At 39.6% G+C, this 21365-nt stretch overlaps 1 protein-coding gene across 1 annotated transcript in view; it reads right to left on the bottom strand.

The window, feature by feature from the left end:
- The window catches only part of PGM5 (phosphoglucomutase 5), a 50204-nt gene extending 42288 nt beyond the window's left edge, over nt 1-7916 (bottom strand). Inside the window, exons 1-2 of the mRNA XM_053466457.1 lie at nt 7174-7916; nt 782-944 (exon numbers count right to left, since the gene is read on the bottom strand). Coding sequence (XP_053322432.1) covers nt 782-944; nt 7174-7431 — 421 coding nt within the window. The 5' untranslated portion in view covers nt 7432-7916. The remainder of the gene's footprint in view (nt 1-781; nt 945-7173) is intronic.
- Nucleotides 7917-21365: the final 13449 nt, after the last annotated feature.

Here is a 21365-nt window from a genome sequence, read left to right as displayed (position 1 = left end):
GGAAGAATATACTGACTACTGACATGTACATGTATGGTTCTCTACATCCATTGCATTCAATGCATTTTTGAACACCTAGTAAATGGTTATTTTCTACCCTTTACATTCTGCCCTGGCATTTAGCTGAAGGAATTGGTCTTAAGCAACTTTAGCATCAGTGAACCTATAGCATTCTAGTTTACTGAAAAGGCGTATGTGCTGTGAGGACTTTCCTTTCCATAAGAGGAAATGAGGCCTATGTTCAGTAGTCCCACACATGTGTTGGTCAGCAAATTGCTTTACGGAGACTCAGTCCCAGTCACTTGGAGAAAATGCTGACAGAAACATGTGGAAGAGCAGGGCCTTTGAAGTCCTGTACAAGTCAAGTTTTAATGTAAAAGAAACAGAGAAAAAAATCAGATGACTGTCCCTTTAAATCATATGTAATCCCTAATACATATTTTGCACACATCTAAAATGTGTGCAAAGAGCAGATGATGAATAGAGACTGTGAGGATTGTGAGAAATAGTCAACATATGCTTATCAAGAAATATATCTTTGCAACAGTATTTTAATGATTAAGGACTGTGGATTAGGTAATGTTGGCCAACAGTTATGGAGTGCAGTTGTATCAGCATCACATAAATTTATAATCATTTTGCTCTACTTGCCCTCTATGCTGGCTATGTGCTAGAAAACAATTTCTCACAGCGGCAAGAAAAACATAAAACAAACACAATGTTTAGAAGTAAATCAGTATAGATATATACAGAATTTTGTAGTTAGGGATTATGTAATTACCTCCATTGGCAACATTAAATTTGATTCCAAAGTCTCCTCCAGGTCCTCCTGGGTTGTGACTGGCTGTGAGGACAATTCCTCCAATAGCTTTGATCTTCCTGATGATGCAAGACACAGCAGGCGTAGACAACAATCCATTCTGACCAATAACCAATCGCCCAATCTGAATACACCAGGAAAAAGAACAACATATCAGAGCCAGTGGCCACTTGTTTAAGAGGGCAGGATGAGATTAGGTTCCAGAACCCATACGTACTCTTTTGGAGTCTTAACACCGCTGGCAGTAGGGACAAACAAAAAGTAATAGCCTATAAAAAAACAGCTTTGTAGGCAGGAGGTCCATGACAGTGTATGATCAGTGGCCATAAAAATAAAGACTTCAATCTTCTGTGACAACCTTAGATACTTCATGCTTAAACTGGCATGTGGCTATTTTTTTTTATATGGGCAGATGCTGTGCTAAACTGGTGTCTACCAACAGATGGAAATGCCTTCTGGTTTCTAGCTTTAGGTCACCATTACACTAGGGTAGCTCTGAAACGGTAATCAAACTAAAACTACAATATCCGGTCGACTGCCCCTGAATTACACTAAATTGCACACAGGTGGAGAACACACATTCATCTTAAACTAAGAGCACATTCAAAGTGGTTCAAATGTTTACGTACAAGTTATGGCATTTGTACATTGACTGCTTTTTGGAAACTGCCTTCTATAACACAGAAACATAGCATGTGATGGCAGAACATCATTTTCCTCTGTATTCACAGAGGAAAATGAAATGCCAGGTAATATACAGCAGGATGAGATAAATGCCCCAGTACATGTCGCCTGTCTAACCCAGGAAGAAGTGCAGTGCCGCCTAAAAAAAATCAAAATAGACAAATCACCAGGTCCAGATGGCATTCACCCCCGCGTTCTAAGGGAGTTAAGTAATGTAATAGACAGACCCCTATTTCTAATATTCAAGGACTCTATAGTGACCGGGTCTGTTCCCCAGGACTGGCGCATTGCAAATGTTGTGCCAATATTCAAAAAGGGGACAAAAAGTGACCCGGGGAATTATAGGCCTGTTAGTTTAACTTCTGTTGTATGTAAACTGTTTGAGGGTTTCCTAAGAGATGCTATTTTGGAGTATCTCAATGAAAATAAATGTATGACTCCATATCAGCATGGGTTTACAAGGGATCGGTCCTGTCAAACTAACCTGATCAGCTTTTATGAGGAGGTGAGCTCAAGACTGGATCGGGGAGAATCGCTGGATGTTGTATATCTTGATTTTTCCAAAGCATATGATACGGTGCCACATAAAAGGCTGGTACATAAAATGAGAATGCTTGGGCTGGGGCAGAATGTGTGTATGTGGGTAAGTAACTGGCTCAGTGATAGGAAACAGAGGGTGGTTATTAATGGTACATACTCTGAGTGGGTGACTGTTACTAGTGGGGTACCACAGGGGTCAGTTTTGGGTCCTATTCTTTTTAATATATTTATTAATGACCTTGTAGAGGGATTGTATAGTAAAGTATCAATCTTTGCAGACGATACTAAGCTCTGTAGCGTGGTTAACACAATAGAGGACAGTGCACGATTACAAATGGATCTGCATAGGTTGGAGGCTTGGGCTGGGATGTGGCAGATGAGGTTCAACACGGATAAATGTAAGGGTATGCACATGGGGAAGAAAAATCCAGGCTGGGAATATGTATTAAATGGGAAAACACTGGGGACGACTGACATGGAAAAAGACTTAGGAGTCTTGGTTAACAGTAAATTTACCTGTAGCGACCAGTGTCGGGCAGCTGCTGCTAAGGCAAATAAAATCATGGGGTGCATCAAAAGGGGCATGGATGCCCATGACAAGGAAATAATTCTACCATTATACAAGTCACTAGTCAGACCACACATGGAATACTGTGTACAGTACTGGGCACCAGTGTACAAGAAAGATATAGTGGAACTGGAGAGGGTTCAAAGACGGGCAACCAGAGTAATAAGGGGAATGGAAGGACTGCAGTACCCAGAAAGATTATCAGAATTAGGGTTATTTAGTTTGGAGAAAAGACGGCTTAGGGGGGACTTAATAACTATGTATAAATATATAAGGGGGCAGTACAGAGATCACTCCCAGGACCTATTTATACCCAGGACTGTATCTATAACAAGGGGACATCCTCTACAGCTGGAGGAAAGAAGGTGTCTACACCAGCACAGACGGGGGTTCTTTACAGTAAGAACGGTGAGACTATGGAACTCTCTGCCAGAGGAAGTGGTAATGGTAAACTCAATAAAAGAGTTTAAAAGGAGCCTGGACGTGTTTCTTGAAAGCAATAATATTACAAGTTATGGATATTAGATTAATAGGGACAGAACGTTGATCCAGGGATTTATTCTGATTGCCATATTTGGAGTCGGGAAGGAATTTTCCCCCTGGTATGGGGCAATTGGCATCTGCTTCATAAGGGTTTTTTGCCTTCCTCTGGATCAACACAGTAGGGACACAATATGTATATAGGTTGAACTTGATGGACTTTGGTCTTTTTTCAACCTTATGAACTATGTTACTATGTTACTATGTTACTATGTTAACATTCAGGTTATTCTCCTGTGCGCTCTTGCTTTTTTGTCGATATTGCTTACACAGAACCCCCCCTTTCTGTAAGAAACTGATTTACTTCATAAGACACCATGGAGAATATTAAAAGTATAGCCCAATGGAAAGCATTGGCTCTCATTCTGACAGCTCTACCTGGATAGAGAGAGGTGCTTGCTTCAATGCTATTGGAACTGTTTAGCTGCATAAGAACCATCTACCATTACTGTGCTTCTGCAACAGATCTCACTGCATGTAAACAACATCAGTCCGAAAAACATAGCCTTCTATGGCTGTTATTTAAAAGAGAGCAGCTGCCTAGGACAGCATTAAATGAAGCTCTGCATTGTTGTGGTTATACCTCTGCAGCTGCCAAATTACATGATATGTTCCCTCTATGTTTTCTTTGAACATGCTGTGTCCCTGAGAGATTGCCGTGGACTGTATATTTGAGCTACACGCAAGTGTTCAAGCCCTGTTTCCAATAAAATTCAATAATTAAATAAAAAGAAATAAAAATATCATATCATAAAAGAGACTGGTTGTTTTTTCTTGTCCCTCTGGATAATTATGAAACTTGTGGAAAGCCAGCCATTTATGGACATAACTCAAATGCTTAGACACAGCTGTCAGGCTGGCATGCCAGCTCTTAAATAGGCCTGGATAAGTGAAAGTAACATGAAGCTGAAACCAACGGCCATGGGCCAACACATGATAGAGGTAGCACTCATTGAAAACAGCAGGGCCATGCATTCTAGCATTTCAAACCATTCCAATCCTTTATTCTTAGGTAGACCTTATTCTGGTATGTGACTCATACTTCCAGAAGCTCTCTGCCCTGGTAAAATTACATCTAGTTTGCATTGCTTACCCCCTCCTGTGATTGTATGTTAAAGATGCTGTGTGAATTTAACACTAAATGGAGCACTGGAAACATAATTGCTAGTACTATTAAATGTCCCAACCCTTACCAGAACATACCTGTTGGTGTGAACGAATTAATGTAACAAATAAATGTAATGAATATAGACAGACGCCTAAAAGATGAATGACAATATGAATAGGTCATCAGCAGCAGTTACCTCAAGGAACTACATCAGACTTTACATAGTCAAAGTTCCATTCTCAGGCAGTAAATTACATTTGCAGATAATAATCTGATGAAGCCTATCATATTATTTTTTCCATTGGAAACAAACTCCTTCCTTGCCATTGAGGTCTTATATTAACCATTTCTGACAGAAATAATGAAGATGTATGTAACAAAAGAAGCAATGAGCACAATTGAAGGGCCTGGATACTATGTATATAAACATTGTTGTAGATCAGTAGCTCTCCAGCTCAGTTTTTATGTCCTCCGAAATTCTCCCCCTTACAGCAAATTTAGGTTTTTTTTTCTTAAGCATAGGCGGTTTTATCATTTGAATAAGCTGATAAACTGACTTATAAATTGAGTGATTCACTTTGTGAAAAAAAATCACACAGCATTTGTGCGAGTATTCAGAGGCCTAGCCATGGCTAACAGGGGGGGACATCACATTGGTCCATATTCGTGAAGGTACTTTTTGGACACTAACAAGCACCTCCAGTCTCATGGCTATCTTAAATTTAATACAAGTCATAACATTCTAGTACCTTCTATGTTCCATTATGTATCCCCTACACACACTCTTGTATTGTTTTGAGGACCACTTTGGTCCTCTAGCAGTCCACCTCAGTTTGAGTACCACTGCATTAGACTACAAATTAAAGATGCCCTATTTCCAAGAGAACTAAGATAATATTTATTCAACACCGACACATCTATGCTTAAAAACATTTATAGGATACTCTTTGTTCATACTTAAATAGACACAAAAGTTTGGTTAAAGGGAGCAAAGCAATCCCCAAGTAAAGTGAAATATCTACATATGTAAGAGTATACACCTTGTTGTGATATACATCAAGACAGCAGGTACATTGCTAGTAGAACTGTGATTCAGATGTGTTGTGGCATCAAGCTACCAGCATAATATGTAAGATATGTACACATTTCTGGTCCTCAAAAAAAGACTTTTTGAACATCTCATTTCTGTAACCTGATAGCTATCAGATCACATTTTGGGATAAAAACATAAGTCCTGTGAGTAATTTATACATTATAGAATGTAGTGAAAAACTTATGGGGTTCTAGGTTCAAATGCACCTGCTGTCATCTCTTGTTTTAATAAGTAAAAAATAAACACTTAATGATAAGGGTATACTAGATATTTAAACAGGGTAAACAAGTAAATGATGCCTTTCCTTTACTTAGAAAGCTGATTATTCAATATAAATGTTGATTATGCACCCAGTAAGGAGTTAAGGTACATGGAAATGGTGATGAGGAATATATTCTGACTACATGAAAGTGATGGATAAGTGGAACATATGAAAACCTCACCGGATTTTATTGGGCAGCACAGCTATATTTGGAGCAGTTAGCAAAAAATGTTTGCTGAATGTAGAACCTTGCACTAGAATTGCTTTGGTATTGCCTTGATAAATGCCAGGTGGGAGTGACACAGAACAAATGCCCAGTGGACCACTCACCGATTGCGCTGCTTACTCAATCGATCTGTCACTCCACCCACCAGCTAGATATGCCTGTCTGCATGTTGCCTGGGCATAAAAGCATAGAGGAGGCCAGTGGCCTTAAAGTGTCAGAACCGCCTAGTTATCCCTAGTCTAGCCATGAATGCAGCTCATATAATTCTTATGACCACCATGTCAGTGAATGGCAAAACTCCATAATGTAAATAATTGATTTTACCAAGGCTATATGTTCCCTTATAACGCAAAGGTTCTCTAAGATAGCCTAAGATACATTATGGGACCACCAAGAAAGTGAGAACCTCACTGTGTTTTACTGCAAACAAGCTGGATATTCATGCTTTTCTGCTTAAGTCAGAACGTTGCATACATGGAACTAGATGTCCATACAATGCAGATTACACAGGTTTAGGGGTTGCCTTCTTGCCTAAAATAAAATGACCTGAGAACTTTTCAGGCAAGGGCTGACACCATTCAATTCAGCAGGCAAGCCCAACTTAGATACCCAATAATATCGTGCTGTCCTGCGTAAATTTGGCTAACACAACAACAACACTTGATGTGCCCATTCTGATAGATATTTGCTGAAATTGGCTGCATAGAAGTACAAAAGAAAAGATACAGTTAGGGTGTAGATGCTGCCTAAAGCCTTTTCTCTAAAAACGACCGGGTAATGGCCCAAATCACAGCAGCCCAGGTAGCAACTACCCACTTCTCTGTAACATTTACTTTCTAAAAGTCATATTTCTTAGGGTTCTTAATATCTCCTCAGTAAAAGTAATAGGATTCCTCTGATAAATAGGGTGCCTATACTACTCATGTACATGTATAGCTTGGAGGAGGGAAGAGAGATAAGGTGTGTTAGGAATATTTAAATACATTAATTGATTTAACAAAGTATAGCAGGGAAACTTCTTTGAAACAAGGAAAAATGTTAGAACATGATTTGATACTAGAGGGTCAGAGTCCTAGATGTAGGAAGTTTTACTTTACTGAGAAGGTGGAAGATAACTGGAACAGCATCCCAGTAGACGTGGTAGAGGTCAATACAGTGAGTCAATGTCAAATGGTTCCTATAATATTCTTTGTTTGTATGTGAGGTGATTGCTAAAAATGTGCACTGTGGTAGGCTCCAATAATCAGTTTCAAGGGGCTATCCTGTGTACCAATTTAATATGGCTCATGCCCTGGATTCCTCATATGTCCACCCTCTGGCAATGCTCCTTACCCCATTGGCTGCTGCCATCTGCACAATGATCTCCATCGCCGTCTTGCTGAAGTATCTGCCATCACTTCCCACCACCATGGTACATCCCTGCCGGTCCCTCAGGTCTATTGAGGAAAGCACACTTTGAATGAAATTCTGCAGGTAGTTCCTCTTGCTCTCAAACACTGCAGTGGGTTTCCTGAAGCCATTGCTTCCAGGTTTCTGATCATCATAAGGGACAGTTTGGATAGTTAGCACAGGAATGGGATTCACCTCCATGGCTACTTTCCCTTCCAATTTTGGTTACGCTGTCCGATCCACTGAATCAAGAGAGCAGTAGAATTGCACAAAGTAATAGCTATAGAGCACAAGAAATAGAAAACAATCCCTTGTCCCTTGATTATCCTTCAAGTTCCACAATCTTGTTAGCAATGAACTATTGATAGTCTTGGAAATCTCAGTCTACAATCAGGTATTTCCTCTTCTTTCTATCCCACAGTGCATTCAAACTCAGGAATTGGCTGCAGTTGTCAGTATGGAAACATCTGCTGTTATTGAACTTCTATGGAAATCCCCTTTGAAAATGATTACGTTTTTTTTTTCTCCTCCAGTAATTTTTTCCCCCTCAATTTCTGCGTCTTTCCTCCAGACGTGAGAATACAACTCCTCAGTAATGAGGTTCTGAAACTATAGCCCTGCGAATGAGTGTCTCCTCCCAAACCCTTTCCTACGCTCCACAGCTCTCCCTCCCTCTCTTGAATCCTGTGCCTGTACAATGCTTAACAAATGTTAGTCTTTGAACAAGAACAGGGGTTTGCCAAAAAAACTGGGAGGGCTAAATATTTGCAATCAACAGAAGCATAAGACAAAAATAGCCCAGTGAAAAAAAGCCGGCAGAGAATTGTCCTTTAGCTGTGTAACTGGATGCTGTTTTGTGTGCAGTAACATCTGTTCATGGGTATCAAGTCCTGTCAATGTTTAGGAAGGATGCATCCCATTCTAAAACTTTGAGCATGCACAATATCTTGGTTTTTCCAACACGTAATGTTACCTTTAATATTGTTGTTTCATTTGTTGCGTTCGGTCAACCAGAAATGTCACATTATTAATCAATGCTTAATAATAACTTGAGCATTTTTGGCTTTTAAATAACCATATATAATTATAGGTACAATGAAGTGATTTAATAAATATATCAGTGTAACCGAGCATACTTTAATAGGTTGGCAGCATTGTATTATTCTTATACGTTACAAATAGGTTGTGTGAAAAGAAGAACTATGATGAGATCCAGTGTTAGCTGCGGTATGGACAATAGAATTACACCAAATCTGGAAAAGATAACAAAAAAAAGTGTCTTGTGCTGAAATGATTATTAAAAGCGCCCTGTGCTAGAAATGAGTCAAGTGACCTATGTTGGAATGAGTAAAGTGATAATAAATGCAGTAAAAAAAAAAAAAAAAAAGGATAATTGATAATCGGCAATTCATAATAAATAGGTAGATAATTCAGATATAAGGAATAAATAAAAAAGAATAAATAACAATAAATAAGTAGAAAATATCCAAATAAGTAAATACATTTGTCCCAGATAAAAGTTCAAGCTCGATTAGTGCAAAAGGTTCGATAAACAGCACCAAAAGTTCAAGATCCTCAATGAAGTGCACTATAGTATAAAGTGCAATCCAGACCACTTCCTTATTCCTCTTATTGGCACAGCATCTCCATGGTATATGGCTCTCAAAGAAAAGGGTATCTCACATAAAAAACTAAAAGAAAAAAATCAAAAGTGTAATAGTGTAAAAATTGTAAAAAATCTAAATGTTATTTACAAAGTTGGCTCAGTTTAAAGCTAATTACGAAGCATTCAATAGGCAGATCACCAGATGGACGTCCCGTCGTATAGAGGGGGTTAAAAATAGGTTGCTGTACTATTCTACCAATGTGCTTTAGATGTAACATAAGGAAGTTTTGTTTCACTGAGAGGGTCGTAGATAAGTGGAACAGCCTCCCAAAGTAATGTTAATAGGGAATTTCATCACAAGCATAAGGCTATTCGGAATGTAAGACAAAACCAAGGGCCAGCTCAAGTTTGAGATTTTGCATCAGGACAAATAGGCAGGCTAGATGTACTGAATCATTCCAAAAATTCGTCAGATTCTATGATTCTGTGTTTAACATGAGAAATCTATGTAGCATACCAAGTTGCATTGAAGGATTTTAGACATCTTATGCGGTTATCATCCCATCTTCCCCGCAGTCACCAGTGTAATCTATTATTAGAGGGTAGCACTAAGGCAGTGAAACCATCTCTATATGGCCAGATTTATCTTGAGGAAAGTGTCCATTTATTGGGACATCTGAACGCAGCAACATGCTTGTGTCAAAGCCAGGCCCTGTGTATGCGCTTACACCCACGGTAAAAAGCAATAAACCACACTATAGTTATAAAAAATGCATTAGTGCACATAACTTCCTAGATGAGTTTATTATAAGGTCACAAATATTTAGCAATTGTTCCACTGCTTTCACCTTAGGGTTACTTCTTCTAGTGACCTTCTGATAGTCTTATCGGTTCATGATGAACAGCTGTGACCTATTTGTAGATTCCAAACAGCCCTTCTTCCTCACACCAGTGGAACTGCATGACTCTGGTGTGTGAATGTGATTAAAGGGACAGGCTACTGCCCCAAACTGCCTCACCAATGATGAATGCATTTCCTGCAAATGCATAAGAAAACATGGCTGAAAAATAAGGTGAATTATAAGGATTAGCTGACACTCCGCTATTGTGCATTAAAGTGTACCTTTGGTATACCTGAAGTGCACCTTGACTGAAGTACCCTCGATCTCCAGGCCAGGCCCCCACCCAATTTACTTTAACCCAATAACGACAGACACATGAAACTTGGGTTGAAAAGGCCACAGCCAATTTTATTATTAACCAAGTAAATGCCACGCAACCTTAGGACCAACACCTCGTTGCGTTAACAGGGCAAAGACTACCAAATGAACACATAAATATAATAAATAACATCCATAAACATAAATAATTAACAAAGACCATAAAGCCTACCAGGCAAACTAAGAACCACCACACAGGGACAGAAATACCAAGATGTCCAAACCCAAACCTGAGGCTCCCAGCACCACCTCCCGGGAACCTCCCATCAAATGCTCTCCCCCAGAGCATTCACACCCCTTAGATGCCTGGTAAGCTACCCACCCGGCTGTGACAGCAGAAATACCCCAACATAACACAAATACCCCAGCACAATAAACAGGGAGGGAGGGCGGGAAAAACAACACAAGGTAAGGTGACTACAAAATGTCCCTAAACCTTGTGTCACAACCCCTTAATAAAACTTTCCCCTAAAACCCCACCCCCAACCCACCAAAACTGGTGCCAAAAAGCCTGGCCCTACTCGGGCGCCAGTCAGGGCCCACTCTGGCCATGCTAGCCCCCGCGGGCATCATTAAGACAATCATTCTAAAGTAACAACACATATAGCGAACGTGTGAGTTTTCACATTTCCTGTTATATAATTAGCCAGAACTATAAATATTCCCGAAAGCTATGCATAAGCTATTTAAATTCTGATCTTCAGGAATAATTTTCAACAGCTTGTATAACATACCTATTTCATGACCAATGTTTTTTCATGTACTAAGGCCCAGTGCGTTTGTGACATTTGTTTGTTAAAGCATTATTTCCTTAGACCTACCACCCTAGTTGGCTTAGGCCAGAATACGTCGCTGCCCACACAGCAAACACTACCTCCCCGGCATAGCTATTTCACAGTTCTAATGAAGATACAGAGTGAGAAATCGATGACAGCACACAGAAGCAGATCCTACATACGTACCCGATTTGACCATTCTGCACTATATTATTACCAGATAGTAGAGAAGGGTGGGCTAGCCTGCGGACCATTAGATGATTGGATGAGGGGCTGAGAGTTGTGGGCCCCGGGGCCCATTTAGTTGTACTTGCTCCATATACCAAATAATACCAGCCTTCCCCACTAATAGAATAATATCTTCTGATCTTTTTTATTGTCAGTTTCAGGTATGATGGGATTATAAACAGGCTAATAGATATTGACATTTTCCCTGATTAGTATGAAGTGAATAAACTAAGCAACAATAAGTGATTGAATCAAACGGAATACATGGTATTATTTTTTATTGAAAGATATAGTTCCATCATGATCCGCACAATTGGATTATTCTGATTACAAATGGCCCACTGGACAGAAAGCAATACCAGGAGAGTGGGCATGATCAAAGCCCCCTTCTCCCGGCCAAAGGTTGAATCATTCCAGATAAAGTTTAATAAGTCCAATACTGACAATGTAAGACTCTGGAGAAATGTTGCGGAAGAATGGAAATATTACAAATTTCTGCTCCTGAGATTTGTACTTAAGCAGTATTGTTCAAATATCTTATGGAGAAAACAGTATGTGAACCACTCTGCAATGCTACTTCAGACATCCCAACTCTCCCCGAAGTTCCGGGAGTCTCCCTTATTTTAATAGCTGCTCCCTGACGCCCGCAAACTATAACAGACATCAGAGAGACCAATCAGGACGCACTATAGGTACCGGGCACACTCTGGTGCCTGTTCATACATGTTTGGTGGCTAGGGGTGGTGAAGTGGCCGGTGAAGCCATGTCCCTGAAATGACTTTTCGCAGGTTGGGATGTCTGCTACTTGCCCCTCTAAGTTGCCACAAATAAGATGGTAAAAACATGGAATGGTTTGGTGAAATCACATTGTTTACTTCACCAATGCTTAAGGGAAAAAAAGGCTTTCACTGCCCATTTACTGTTTACATCATCCCTGTAAGGATTAAAGTAAGGTCTCCTTCTACTCTTGTCAATATTTCTGCAGCTGGGTTTCGTATAGGAAATGGCAACCTAATTTTTCCTCTTACACTTTGTTCTGCTTCTCTACTGTTACACGTTCTCCAATCCGTTTAGTATATCTCTCCAAAGAATGTGACGAACACTTATCCTGTTTGAGAGAACAGGCACTGCTGCCAAGAAGTTGACGTGCCTGCAGTGGCTGATATATCATAGGAAGAGCCTTAGTGTGGCTTGAAATGGCTCACACTTCCCTATATGGCTTTAAAATGTTACAGTGCGGAAAAACATTTTGAAAAGATTTTTCAGAACATCTAACTGTAAATCCAACAGAAAGCAAATTGATGATGCTGTTTTGAGGTTTTCAGAAAATGCAATGTTCACAGATGGGTGTTTTTAACACAATATTTTCTTCTGAAGGTGTAGATGTACTTTTTTTTACCCACATCTTATTTTATATATCTACCTTTACATGATATTCTGCTGAAACTTGGCACAGGTCTTCAGGTTGGCATAGTGTTTAAATGCCAAATGGGAGTGAATGTTCTAGCTTGTGTGAGTCAGCCATGCCAATTTAAAAGTTTAAGGCTTTAGGCGTTATTGTTTGAGTTCAAGGCCTTTAATCCGTGATACAATGAGAAGCCTTTAACTCGCTATACTAAGGTCTGATTAGAGGTACTGCGGAAATAAATTATAACAGCTCAGGCCAATAGGTTTTAAAGGAACCTAAGCAAAATGATTTAGTGAGCCTATCGAAGACACATGCAGTAGATCTAAATATACACACAGCAAGCAGATATAAAGAGTCACTTTCTGATGCAAACAGTAATGACGGGGGGCAGATTTTCATCCTGATTGACTTTGAGAGTTAAATATAAATTAAAAGCATTTGGTAGGAGAGATCTAGGCTGAGACTATTCAGGATATGGGGAAATATAGGATTTATTGAAATATTGGGTGTGTTGGCAAGTACACCATCTGCATCATCACCCCTGGGTACTGGGCACTCTATCTCACTGGTTAACTCACTATTAGTTCATTTCAGGTGTAACTAGAAGCCACAAGGCCCTTGTGTGAAAATTCCCCCCATGCCCCCAACTTCAGCTAGTCTGTGCCATTGCTGCCCCTTGTCCCGCCCTTTCAAGATACAACATATGTAAACACACAAATTACACACACTTACTTACTAACACACACTCCATCTCACCCCACTTACACATCCATGCTCCCACAGAGTACTGACACACACAAAAGTACACATCCATGCTGACATACACACACACGTACACATCCATGCTAAAACACACACACACACACACACACACAAGTACACATCCATCCTCAAACACACAAGTACACATCCATGCTTACATACATATATTTATATACACGCAAACACATATATATACATTCCACCTCCTGCCCCCACTTACCTCTTACCGTTCCTGCAGCTTGCTCTCCGGCTGCTCACATACTGTGCGAGCAGCCTCGGCTTCACTGTGGGGCCACGTGACCTACCATGACCCCCAATATGCTTCTGTCTCTCTATGCCGGTTCAAAATAGTTTGGAAATGCAACCCTTCCAGTAGTCCAGGTTAGAAGGGCCCTTTCTAAACAATTTTGAACCAGTACGAGGAGACAGGAAGAAGGGGTCGCAAGGGCCCCTAGAGGCATGGGTCCCGTCCTCTGCGTCCCCTGTAGTTACGCCAGTGGTTCAATTTCGATTTTCACTCCATTGGCTCACAGCTCCATTATGGACTACTTTTAAACCTTTATCAATATGGAGACAGCCTGTATTTATTTCTCTGCCTGTATGCCATCTTTGTTTGAAAATGGCAACTGAAAATTCAAGCTGTTTGCCTTGTTGCGGAGAATTGGTTATAGTGATATGGTTAAGAGGGAGGTAGGCAAAACAAAAGGTCTATTTACTAACGGTAGAGTGGTGGTTTTAACATCCCCGGGTCATTTTTTGTTACGAAGGGCCAACACTGGCAAGCTTCTCCAGAACGAAAGGGCTGAGCTTACCCTGCATAATATATTATTCAATGGGTGGTGAGACTTAGACCCAAAATGTTGTACCTCACTGTAAGCTGTGTTGAGTAGCCTGTCTCTTCTCATATCAGTCTTACAGTGGATCTGGATTCCTGTGTCAGTTGTGTCAATTATGTGCAGTTAAATTATGGAGCAAATAAAAGTGAGGTTGCCCTTTTTCTCAAACGCCAGTGATGTGATAACAAATGCCCTGAACACTCGTGGTAATAAATAGGTACAAAATTCATGTACTTGTCCTGGTGGGAGTGGAGAAGAATACACAGTACATGTTTACTGACATATGGACATTAACTAGGGTCTGTGGTGGATAATTTAATGACGTTCTATGGACCTTCACAAACCTTGTCTTGTACCGACACTTTGCCTATCCCTGTTTTGAACATCAGGCATTACTTTCACTAATCCACCGAAAGGTATTGCTGCTTATTTCAATGAAGGAATCTACTTACACACAAAGTCAGAAACAATCCCAAGTTAATTGTTCGGAATGGTGATTTTCAGTAGGCCCGCATAGACAGCCAGTGGGCATCATGAGATATAAGCAAGGGAAAAGGAGTAAAATCTACAGTGCCACGCTACATTATTGCAATTCAAGGTTTAATCTGTATTGCAATGCAAGGACATGGGAGAGCTTGTGCCTTCTGGCACCAGCACTAATGATACAGACGGTCAAGTTAATGTTAGCGCTTAGAGGGGATGAGTCATAAATGACAGGCTTTATGGCTTGGTTACATCTATCAACCTGTGGCTTTAAGTATGCATGTCTTACAAGGCTTACGTTAGCATGGCCATATCTTGACGTTGGAAGATAAGAATAGAATCTGAGGGCCAGGAATAGCTTCAACGTGTCATTTGTCAGTGAAGATGCATTAAAGAGAGACAGTAGGGCAGCTTCAGTAAGGTGTGAGAAGAAGAGAGAATGCCATTCAAGACCACTTTTAACTCTGTGAGTACACAGAAGTGCTGAGAAAGTAACAGGGACAAATTATGGGAAGATAAATATAGCACACAAACCAGCTAATGTCCATATATATATAGGGACAGAGATAGAGAAACAGCTAAGATTGGCTAAGACATGTACACTTTATATTTTCTACATGACATTTCTGTCATACATACAGTACTGTGCAAAAGTTTTAGGCAGACGTTAAAAAAAAAAGGCTGTAAAATAAGAATGCTTTCATCAAGTTTTATTCCTCCTACACATCAGTTTCTGTTAATGATTATGTTTCAACCTATATATTGAATTGATGATCATTAGCACCCGTTTAGTATAATTGTTTAATCATAAATCGTAAGTCCGACCAGTCCGTGGCTATTCAGTTGTGTGCCTTGTGTGGTATTCCGCCACAGCGTCCTGCCTGAGGATTTTTTTTTTTCCGTGTGTCCCTAGTTACAGTTTGTATCCTGCCTGTTTCTGGATTTTCCTAGAGATGCATCCTAAACGGAAGACTAACGTTATAGCGGGCAGCAGTCCTGAATCGGATACGTCGCCATCAGTCTGCCTTCAGCAATGCTCTGGGCCTGATCCTGATCCTGCTCCTGCATTGCGACTCCAACCTGATCCCACACACCTTGTCGTTATAGTTGGGGAGTATCTAATAAGCCGAGCTGCAGTTATTGCTAGCATATGTAAAATAGAATACATGGATAAATTAATAGAGCAACACCATTGTGTTTCAGGGTAGTAAGTGTGACTCTGAAGACATCGCAGCAGCTGCTCTAATCTGCCTTGGAATTTTACTCAGACAGTTGGAATATGACTTTAAATACAGGGAGTGTTTGCTAAGCTATCTCTGTTGAAAGATATATACTGAACACTGAGTGGTCAGATAGTGTGCATGCGATAGGCGGCCATTCAACTCGCAAGTATGTGAGTTGAATTGCCATTGAGTGGATCTGTGCTGCAGTGCATGTGTGAAAAGCATATTTAAAGGGACACTCCAGTGTCCCATGCAGGATCCTCAACAAAGAGTGCATGTTATGGTACTTTGTAAGTACTTTAATATGCATCCACTAAAGTAAAAAAATTACTTAAAAAAAAAACTTTAGGAGCAGGGCTGGACTGGGACTGGCTGCAAAGTGGCCATGGCTGCTACTTGCACAGTTTATGCTATTATGCTTTTGCAGTCTGCTGCTGTGTGTATCTAGCGGTGGCAGCAGCACATTGCCTTACCTGGTCGACTGCTGGATCAGCCAGTATCCCATTGGCTATTTGCCCCGTGTCCCAGATAGCCAGTCTATGCCTGTTTCGAGCTGCAGCAAAGTGCTTGCCACAGTATTTGGCTGGTTAAAGTATCCAATCAGAGGCAGGAAAGCACTCCAATCAAGGGAGCATTTTTTTGTCTGCATATACACAGGGGTCTTGTTAGGCTCGGCATAGTCCTCCATAGATTAAATGATCAGATATATTTCTTGCCACCAGCCTATTTAGCAGTGGCACATTGGGAGCTACCACCCCCTGGACCTGCTGTTCTAAACTTAGGTTTAGTTGGCCTAGCATGTGTTGGTGGTTAAACCCGTGAAAGCCACCTCATCAGTTATTCATATGCATTGTGTAGGGTCAGCTCAGATCTTCCTGTTGGAGCAACCTTATAGTCCCTAGTGTTTCTATCTCTTCTGCAATTAGATCCAGTTAGATTCAATCATTTGTGAATATGTGCTTTATAAATATATAGACTACATTAATTTCACATGCCCAGTGCTTCTGAGTATAATTGTATATAAAGTACAAGTCATAACACATTTCCTGATCATGACTTTTCAGGGAAAAAGGGTGTCAAACTTTAAAACAGGATAATCTCATTTTTATAGATAACACATTTCTAGCACACCCAGTAAATATTGGTATTAGGAATGGCAAGGATCTCCATGGTGGAATGAGAATTATTAGTAGAAGGCTGATCAGATTTACTTACAAATTAGTATTATCAGATAGATAAGGTTTATTTGTTTCACCCATTTCTGGATGTAATGCAAACAGTGGTGAATCATTTAAGTAAAATCGCTGCACTGACGACACAATTGTGGACTACAACTCTCATCATACTCATTGGTGTTACTACAGGGATTTGGGCCTCTAAGCAAATTATATATTTTATTGTTCCCTTGCATGGTTTTATACATTAACATAGAGCAAAGTAGCACTTGATGTGTGCTGGTCAGCTATATGTAAAAATTATACCATGTCATAGAAATCATGGCCAGTGTGATCCTCCAACTTCTAATTTCCCCCAATCTCATGCCCTCCTTTTTTTTCCAACCATTCACTCTTTTGGGCATCCACATACTTAAATTTTAGACCACTTAATTTATTATACTTAAATGTGGCTCAGATTACTTCTCTGGGTTTTCCTGTTGCCCTGCAGGTTCATTGAGAAAATTCAATTTGAAGGCACTGGGCCCCATACATAAAAAAAACTGTGGGCAGCTCAAATCCTGCCTCCTTGTTTTCAGGTGTGGCCAATTACCATACCTGGGAACTTTTGTGCTCTGGCTACCTGATGACATTGGTGGGTCATATTGGTCCAAAATAACCTTGGTCATGATTGGGTTAATAATCTAACTAAAATAAGTGATTGAGAAGCACTTGAAACTTGAAGCATCAGAGATAAACATTCAAAGAAGAAACACAAAGTATCTGGATTTGACTTATATCCATTATAGGAGGATCTAAGTCAATTAAAAACTATTAAACGATTTATCAGAAATAGGGTAGGTAATTAAAAAAAAAATCTGTAAAACCCATCTCCTGTGACCTCTAAATCAAAGTTAGTCATCATGGCTGTGTTTTAGCTGTAAAGTAAACAAACACCACCATCATCTGGCAGAATTTCAGAAATGCAGGTTGTAGACCTTTACAGCACAAATTATATGGAAAAAACAGGATCCTAAAACATATGGAGAATGGAGAGGTGATGGAGAGAGGTTGGTAGATGGCCTTGAGTCACCAGACACAGAAAATGACTGCTACATTATTGCTATTGTTAACTTAACTAGTTATATAACAATTTACATTAGCAGAATTATGAAAATGTACTTATGTGATTTATTTCATTTTTTTATTAACATATTCCATCACACCTCTCTCTCTTTCAATCACACCTCATACCCTGCATGCTTATTCTTCAATGTTGTTTTGAGGGGGTGGTCAGAAACAAATTATTTACTTGATTTAGATTTTTCCTCTGTTCACTAACTTTGCATTTTGTTAAAAATACACTATTAACATGCCTATTTTTTTAAAACATTGTTATTTCACAGCTTTTTATCACACCTGCCTAAAACTTTTGCAGTTCCGATTGGTATACATTTTTATGAAATTTGACAATTTTGTCAATTTCTACAAAAATGGTCGAAAATGGGGACAGACCCTAACAAACAACAACCGAAAACAAATCAGAGAGCTCACAGTTTCTCATGCTCTCTCTCAATGTCTAGCTTCTCCACCGCCTGGCCTCACGGAGCACTTCCATAAAAAGGGTGGGGCCTCCTGACAAACCCTCTCCCCGATTGGTGGAACAGTGGAGCGGCTGTTCCCATGGCTCAATGCTTCTGTGGAAGTATTCCTAGAGGCCAGAATAATGCAGCTAGATTCGCAAAGAAAGAATGGTCCAGAAACACTTCTTTTTCTCCACGAATCCATCTTCATTATTCTGCCCTCTCGGAGTACTTCTGCAAAAGGGCCACAGAGACAGCCTCTCCCCATTCCTCCAGTGCCTGGAGACTCTGCCTTTTTGTACAGTATGTGTGGGTGTCGGTGTATGTTGGGATGCCTAGAGTTAGTTCCCCTGGGGGATGAAGAGGAGGAGGAGTTTAGGAGAAGCTGTAGTTCCAGAGCTTGCAGTGCAACAACTCCTGTGTGGCAGGAAAATGTATCCATTGAAATCAATGAAAGCACTTTCTGTGCATGCAAATGGGGGTCCATCCTTGCATTTGAAAGGGGGGAACTACACAGAATATAGCATTGGTGTTTGTATCCAACTACTCTGTTAAATTGAACACTTTTAGAACTAAATACAGCATTAGATACACAATTACTAGTTCTGTTGAATGCACAAACTCTTCCCAGAAAAAAATCTTTAATCAAATACATTTTTGCTGGGAGCCCTAAACTGTCATGTGACACAAAAGCAGGTGTATATATATATATATATATATTTGATTAAAGATTTTTTTCTGGGAAGAGTTTGAGCATTCAACAGAACTAGTAATTTTAGTTCTAAAAGTGTTCAATTTAACAGAGTGAAAAACAGGCGATCCCCGTGGTATGATTGAAAGAATAAGAAACAGCAGGACCTCTTAACAGAGGTTAAAAAAAACTACATGATTAGATTTTCCATAGACTTTGATAATATATCCAAAAGCATAAGAAAACATACGCCAGTACTGCAATTGGACTTTATGATAATATTCTTAGACATGGCATACAATGTATTCCCAGAAGGACTAAGACATCGGGTTGTCTTCTTTCTCTGTCACATTTTGAGGATATACCGTAAATAAAAGTGGTGGACAGACATGGTTGTATGTAAAGAGTGTGTATAAATGTGGTGCAAATTGCTACAAATGTTGCACATATCTCAAATCCGGTAAACAATTTAACTCTTCAATGACACATAAAACCCATGAGATCCATATGTTCTTAAATTGTAGCACCTCCTTTGTAATTTATTAGATGTTCTAGTTGTTCTAGACACTATGTTGGCTTAAAATGATTTTGGTTAAAATGCAAAGCAGTCCCACTGATTCAGCACTATATCCATGAACATTAGGACTCGACAAACTTTGGGTGCATTGACATAGTGGCTGGCTAAGAATAAAGTATGCTTTGTTTTATGGAATGATTCGTTATGATTCTATCGGCAACCCGGGAATCTGAATTTGTTTGCCTTTTATTCTTTTTAGGTTGTGTGCTCCACTTCTATGTATGTTAATTGAAAAATTGAGTGAAAATTTCACCAAGAGGTGGTGATCACCAAGTCCTCCTCAATAAAGGGGTGTGGAAAAATAACCTAATTAGGGTATTTTTGACATAATTGATTTTTTTTCCATTTAGTGTATATATATATATAACATGTTAACAACTTTGCAGCATTGCGTTTGTGTCTATATGTATGTGTGTATGCCACAGAAGATATTTAATACAATTACCACCTTCCAAAAGACTTTGGGTTTTGTTATTTTTGGTCACCTTACTAAATGGGCTGCTGCTTAATTAGCAGTGTTTACAGCAGGATATTTATGCTTATAATACTTACCTTTTTCTTCTGTTTCATTATGATATTTGATAGATATGTTTTGTCTATTGTTTTATAATATGTATTTTAACTATAAGGTAGTCTTTATAACATCAGTGCACTTTATTATGCCACTTGCAATATATTCTTCCGATCTCATGGCGGCATTTATATACCATTTCATTTTCCATATTATATAGCATGGATAACATGTATCCACTTTATTGTGCCACCTACAGTACAGTCTTTTGGCCACAAGGTGGCATTTATATACCGTTTGATCTTCCATCATCGTATCGGGTGGATCATGCATATTTTTAAATTGGTATTACCGGTATAGCTGCATAATGATTACAAATATGATATGTAAATGTATTTAAATATTTATGTAATTTGCTTTACTTGTCTAATATTGTTTTCTTTTATTACTCACAGCAGGTATATTTTTTAATTGTGATGATGTCATTTTGGGTCATGTAATCCTTTTGAATGTATTTATGATTAGTGAGGACCATGGGGTTAATTTGCCAATGATTAAGCAGTGCATCTGGAGTTTCACCCCTCTACTTTGGTTGTTCTCTCTATCCTCTTTTGGTGGATGACTGGTTTACAAATGTTATATTGATTGATGGATCAATAAATAATTTGCTCTGAAAAAAACCTTGTCTTATAATCGAGCAAATACGGTATTAATTTAGGAAAACAAGAAAAAGCCTGAAGACTATCCCATAAGAAAAAAGTTTTACTTGTAAATATTAACTCATTAAACTATTTTCCCTGCCATCCCAGGTGACACTCAGGATAGACTCCTCCTCCGTACCTGAGATAGGGCAGGACTCAAAAAACTTAAAAGCCCCTCCCCTCCTACTAGCTCCAGTGTTTTTTCCTGCCCTACATCAGGTAGGGAGGACTCGTCATCCCTTTTGTTATTTTCTCCGGCTCCAGGTGGAGCCGTGTTCCCTGGGCTAAGCCCCCTTTCTGGGGGATACCCTGCACCTTAAACCGGACGGCTGGTGCTGCGCTGCCCGGCGCTTTTTCTATTATTGTACCTTGGGGG

This window comes from Spea bombifrons, chromosome 1 (genome assembly GCF_027358695.1).
Source record: "Spea bombifrons isolate aSpeBom1 chromosome 1, aSpeBom1.2.pri, whole genome shotgun sequence".
NCBI lineage: Eukaryota > Metazoa > Chordata > Amphibia > Anura > Pelobatidae > Spea > Spea bombifrons.
The sequence above is the reverse complement of the archived record's forward strand: the minus strand, read 5'-3'. Positions and strand labels throughout refer to the sequence as shown.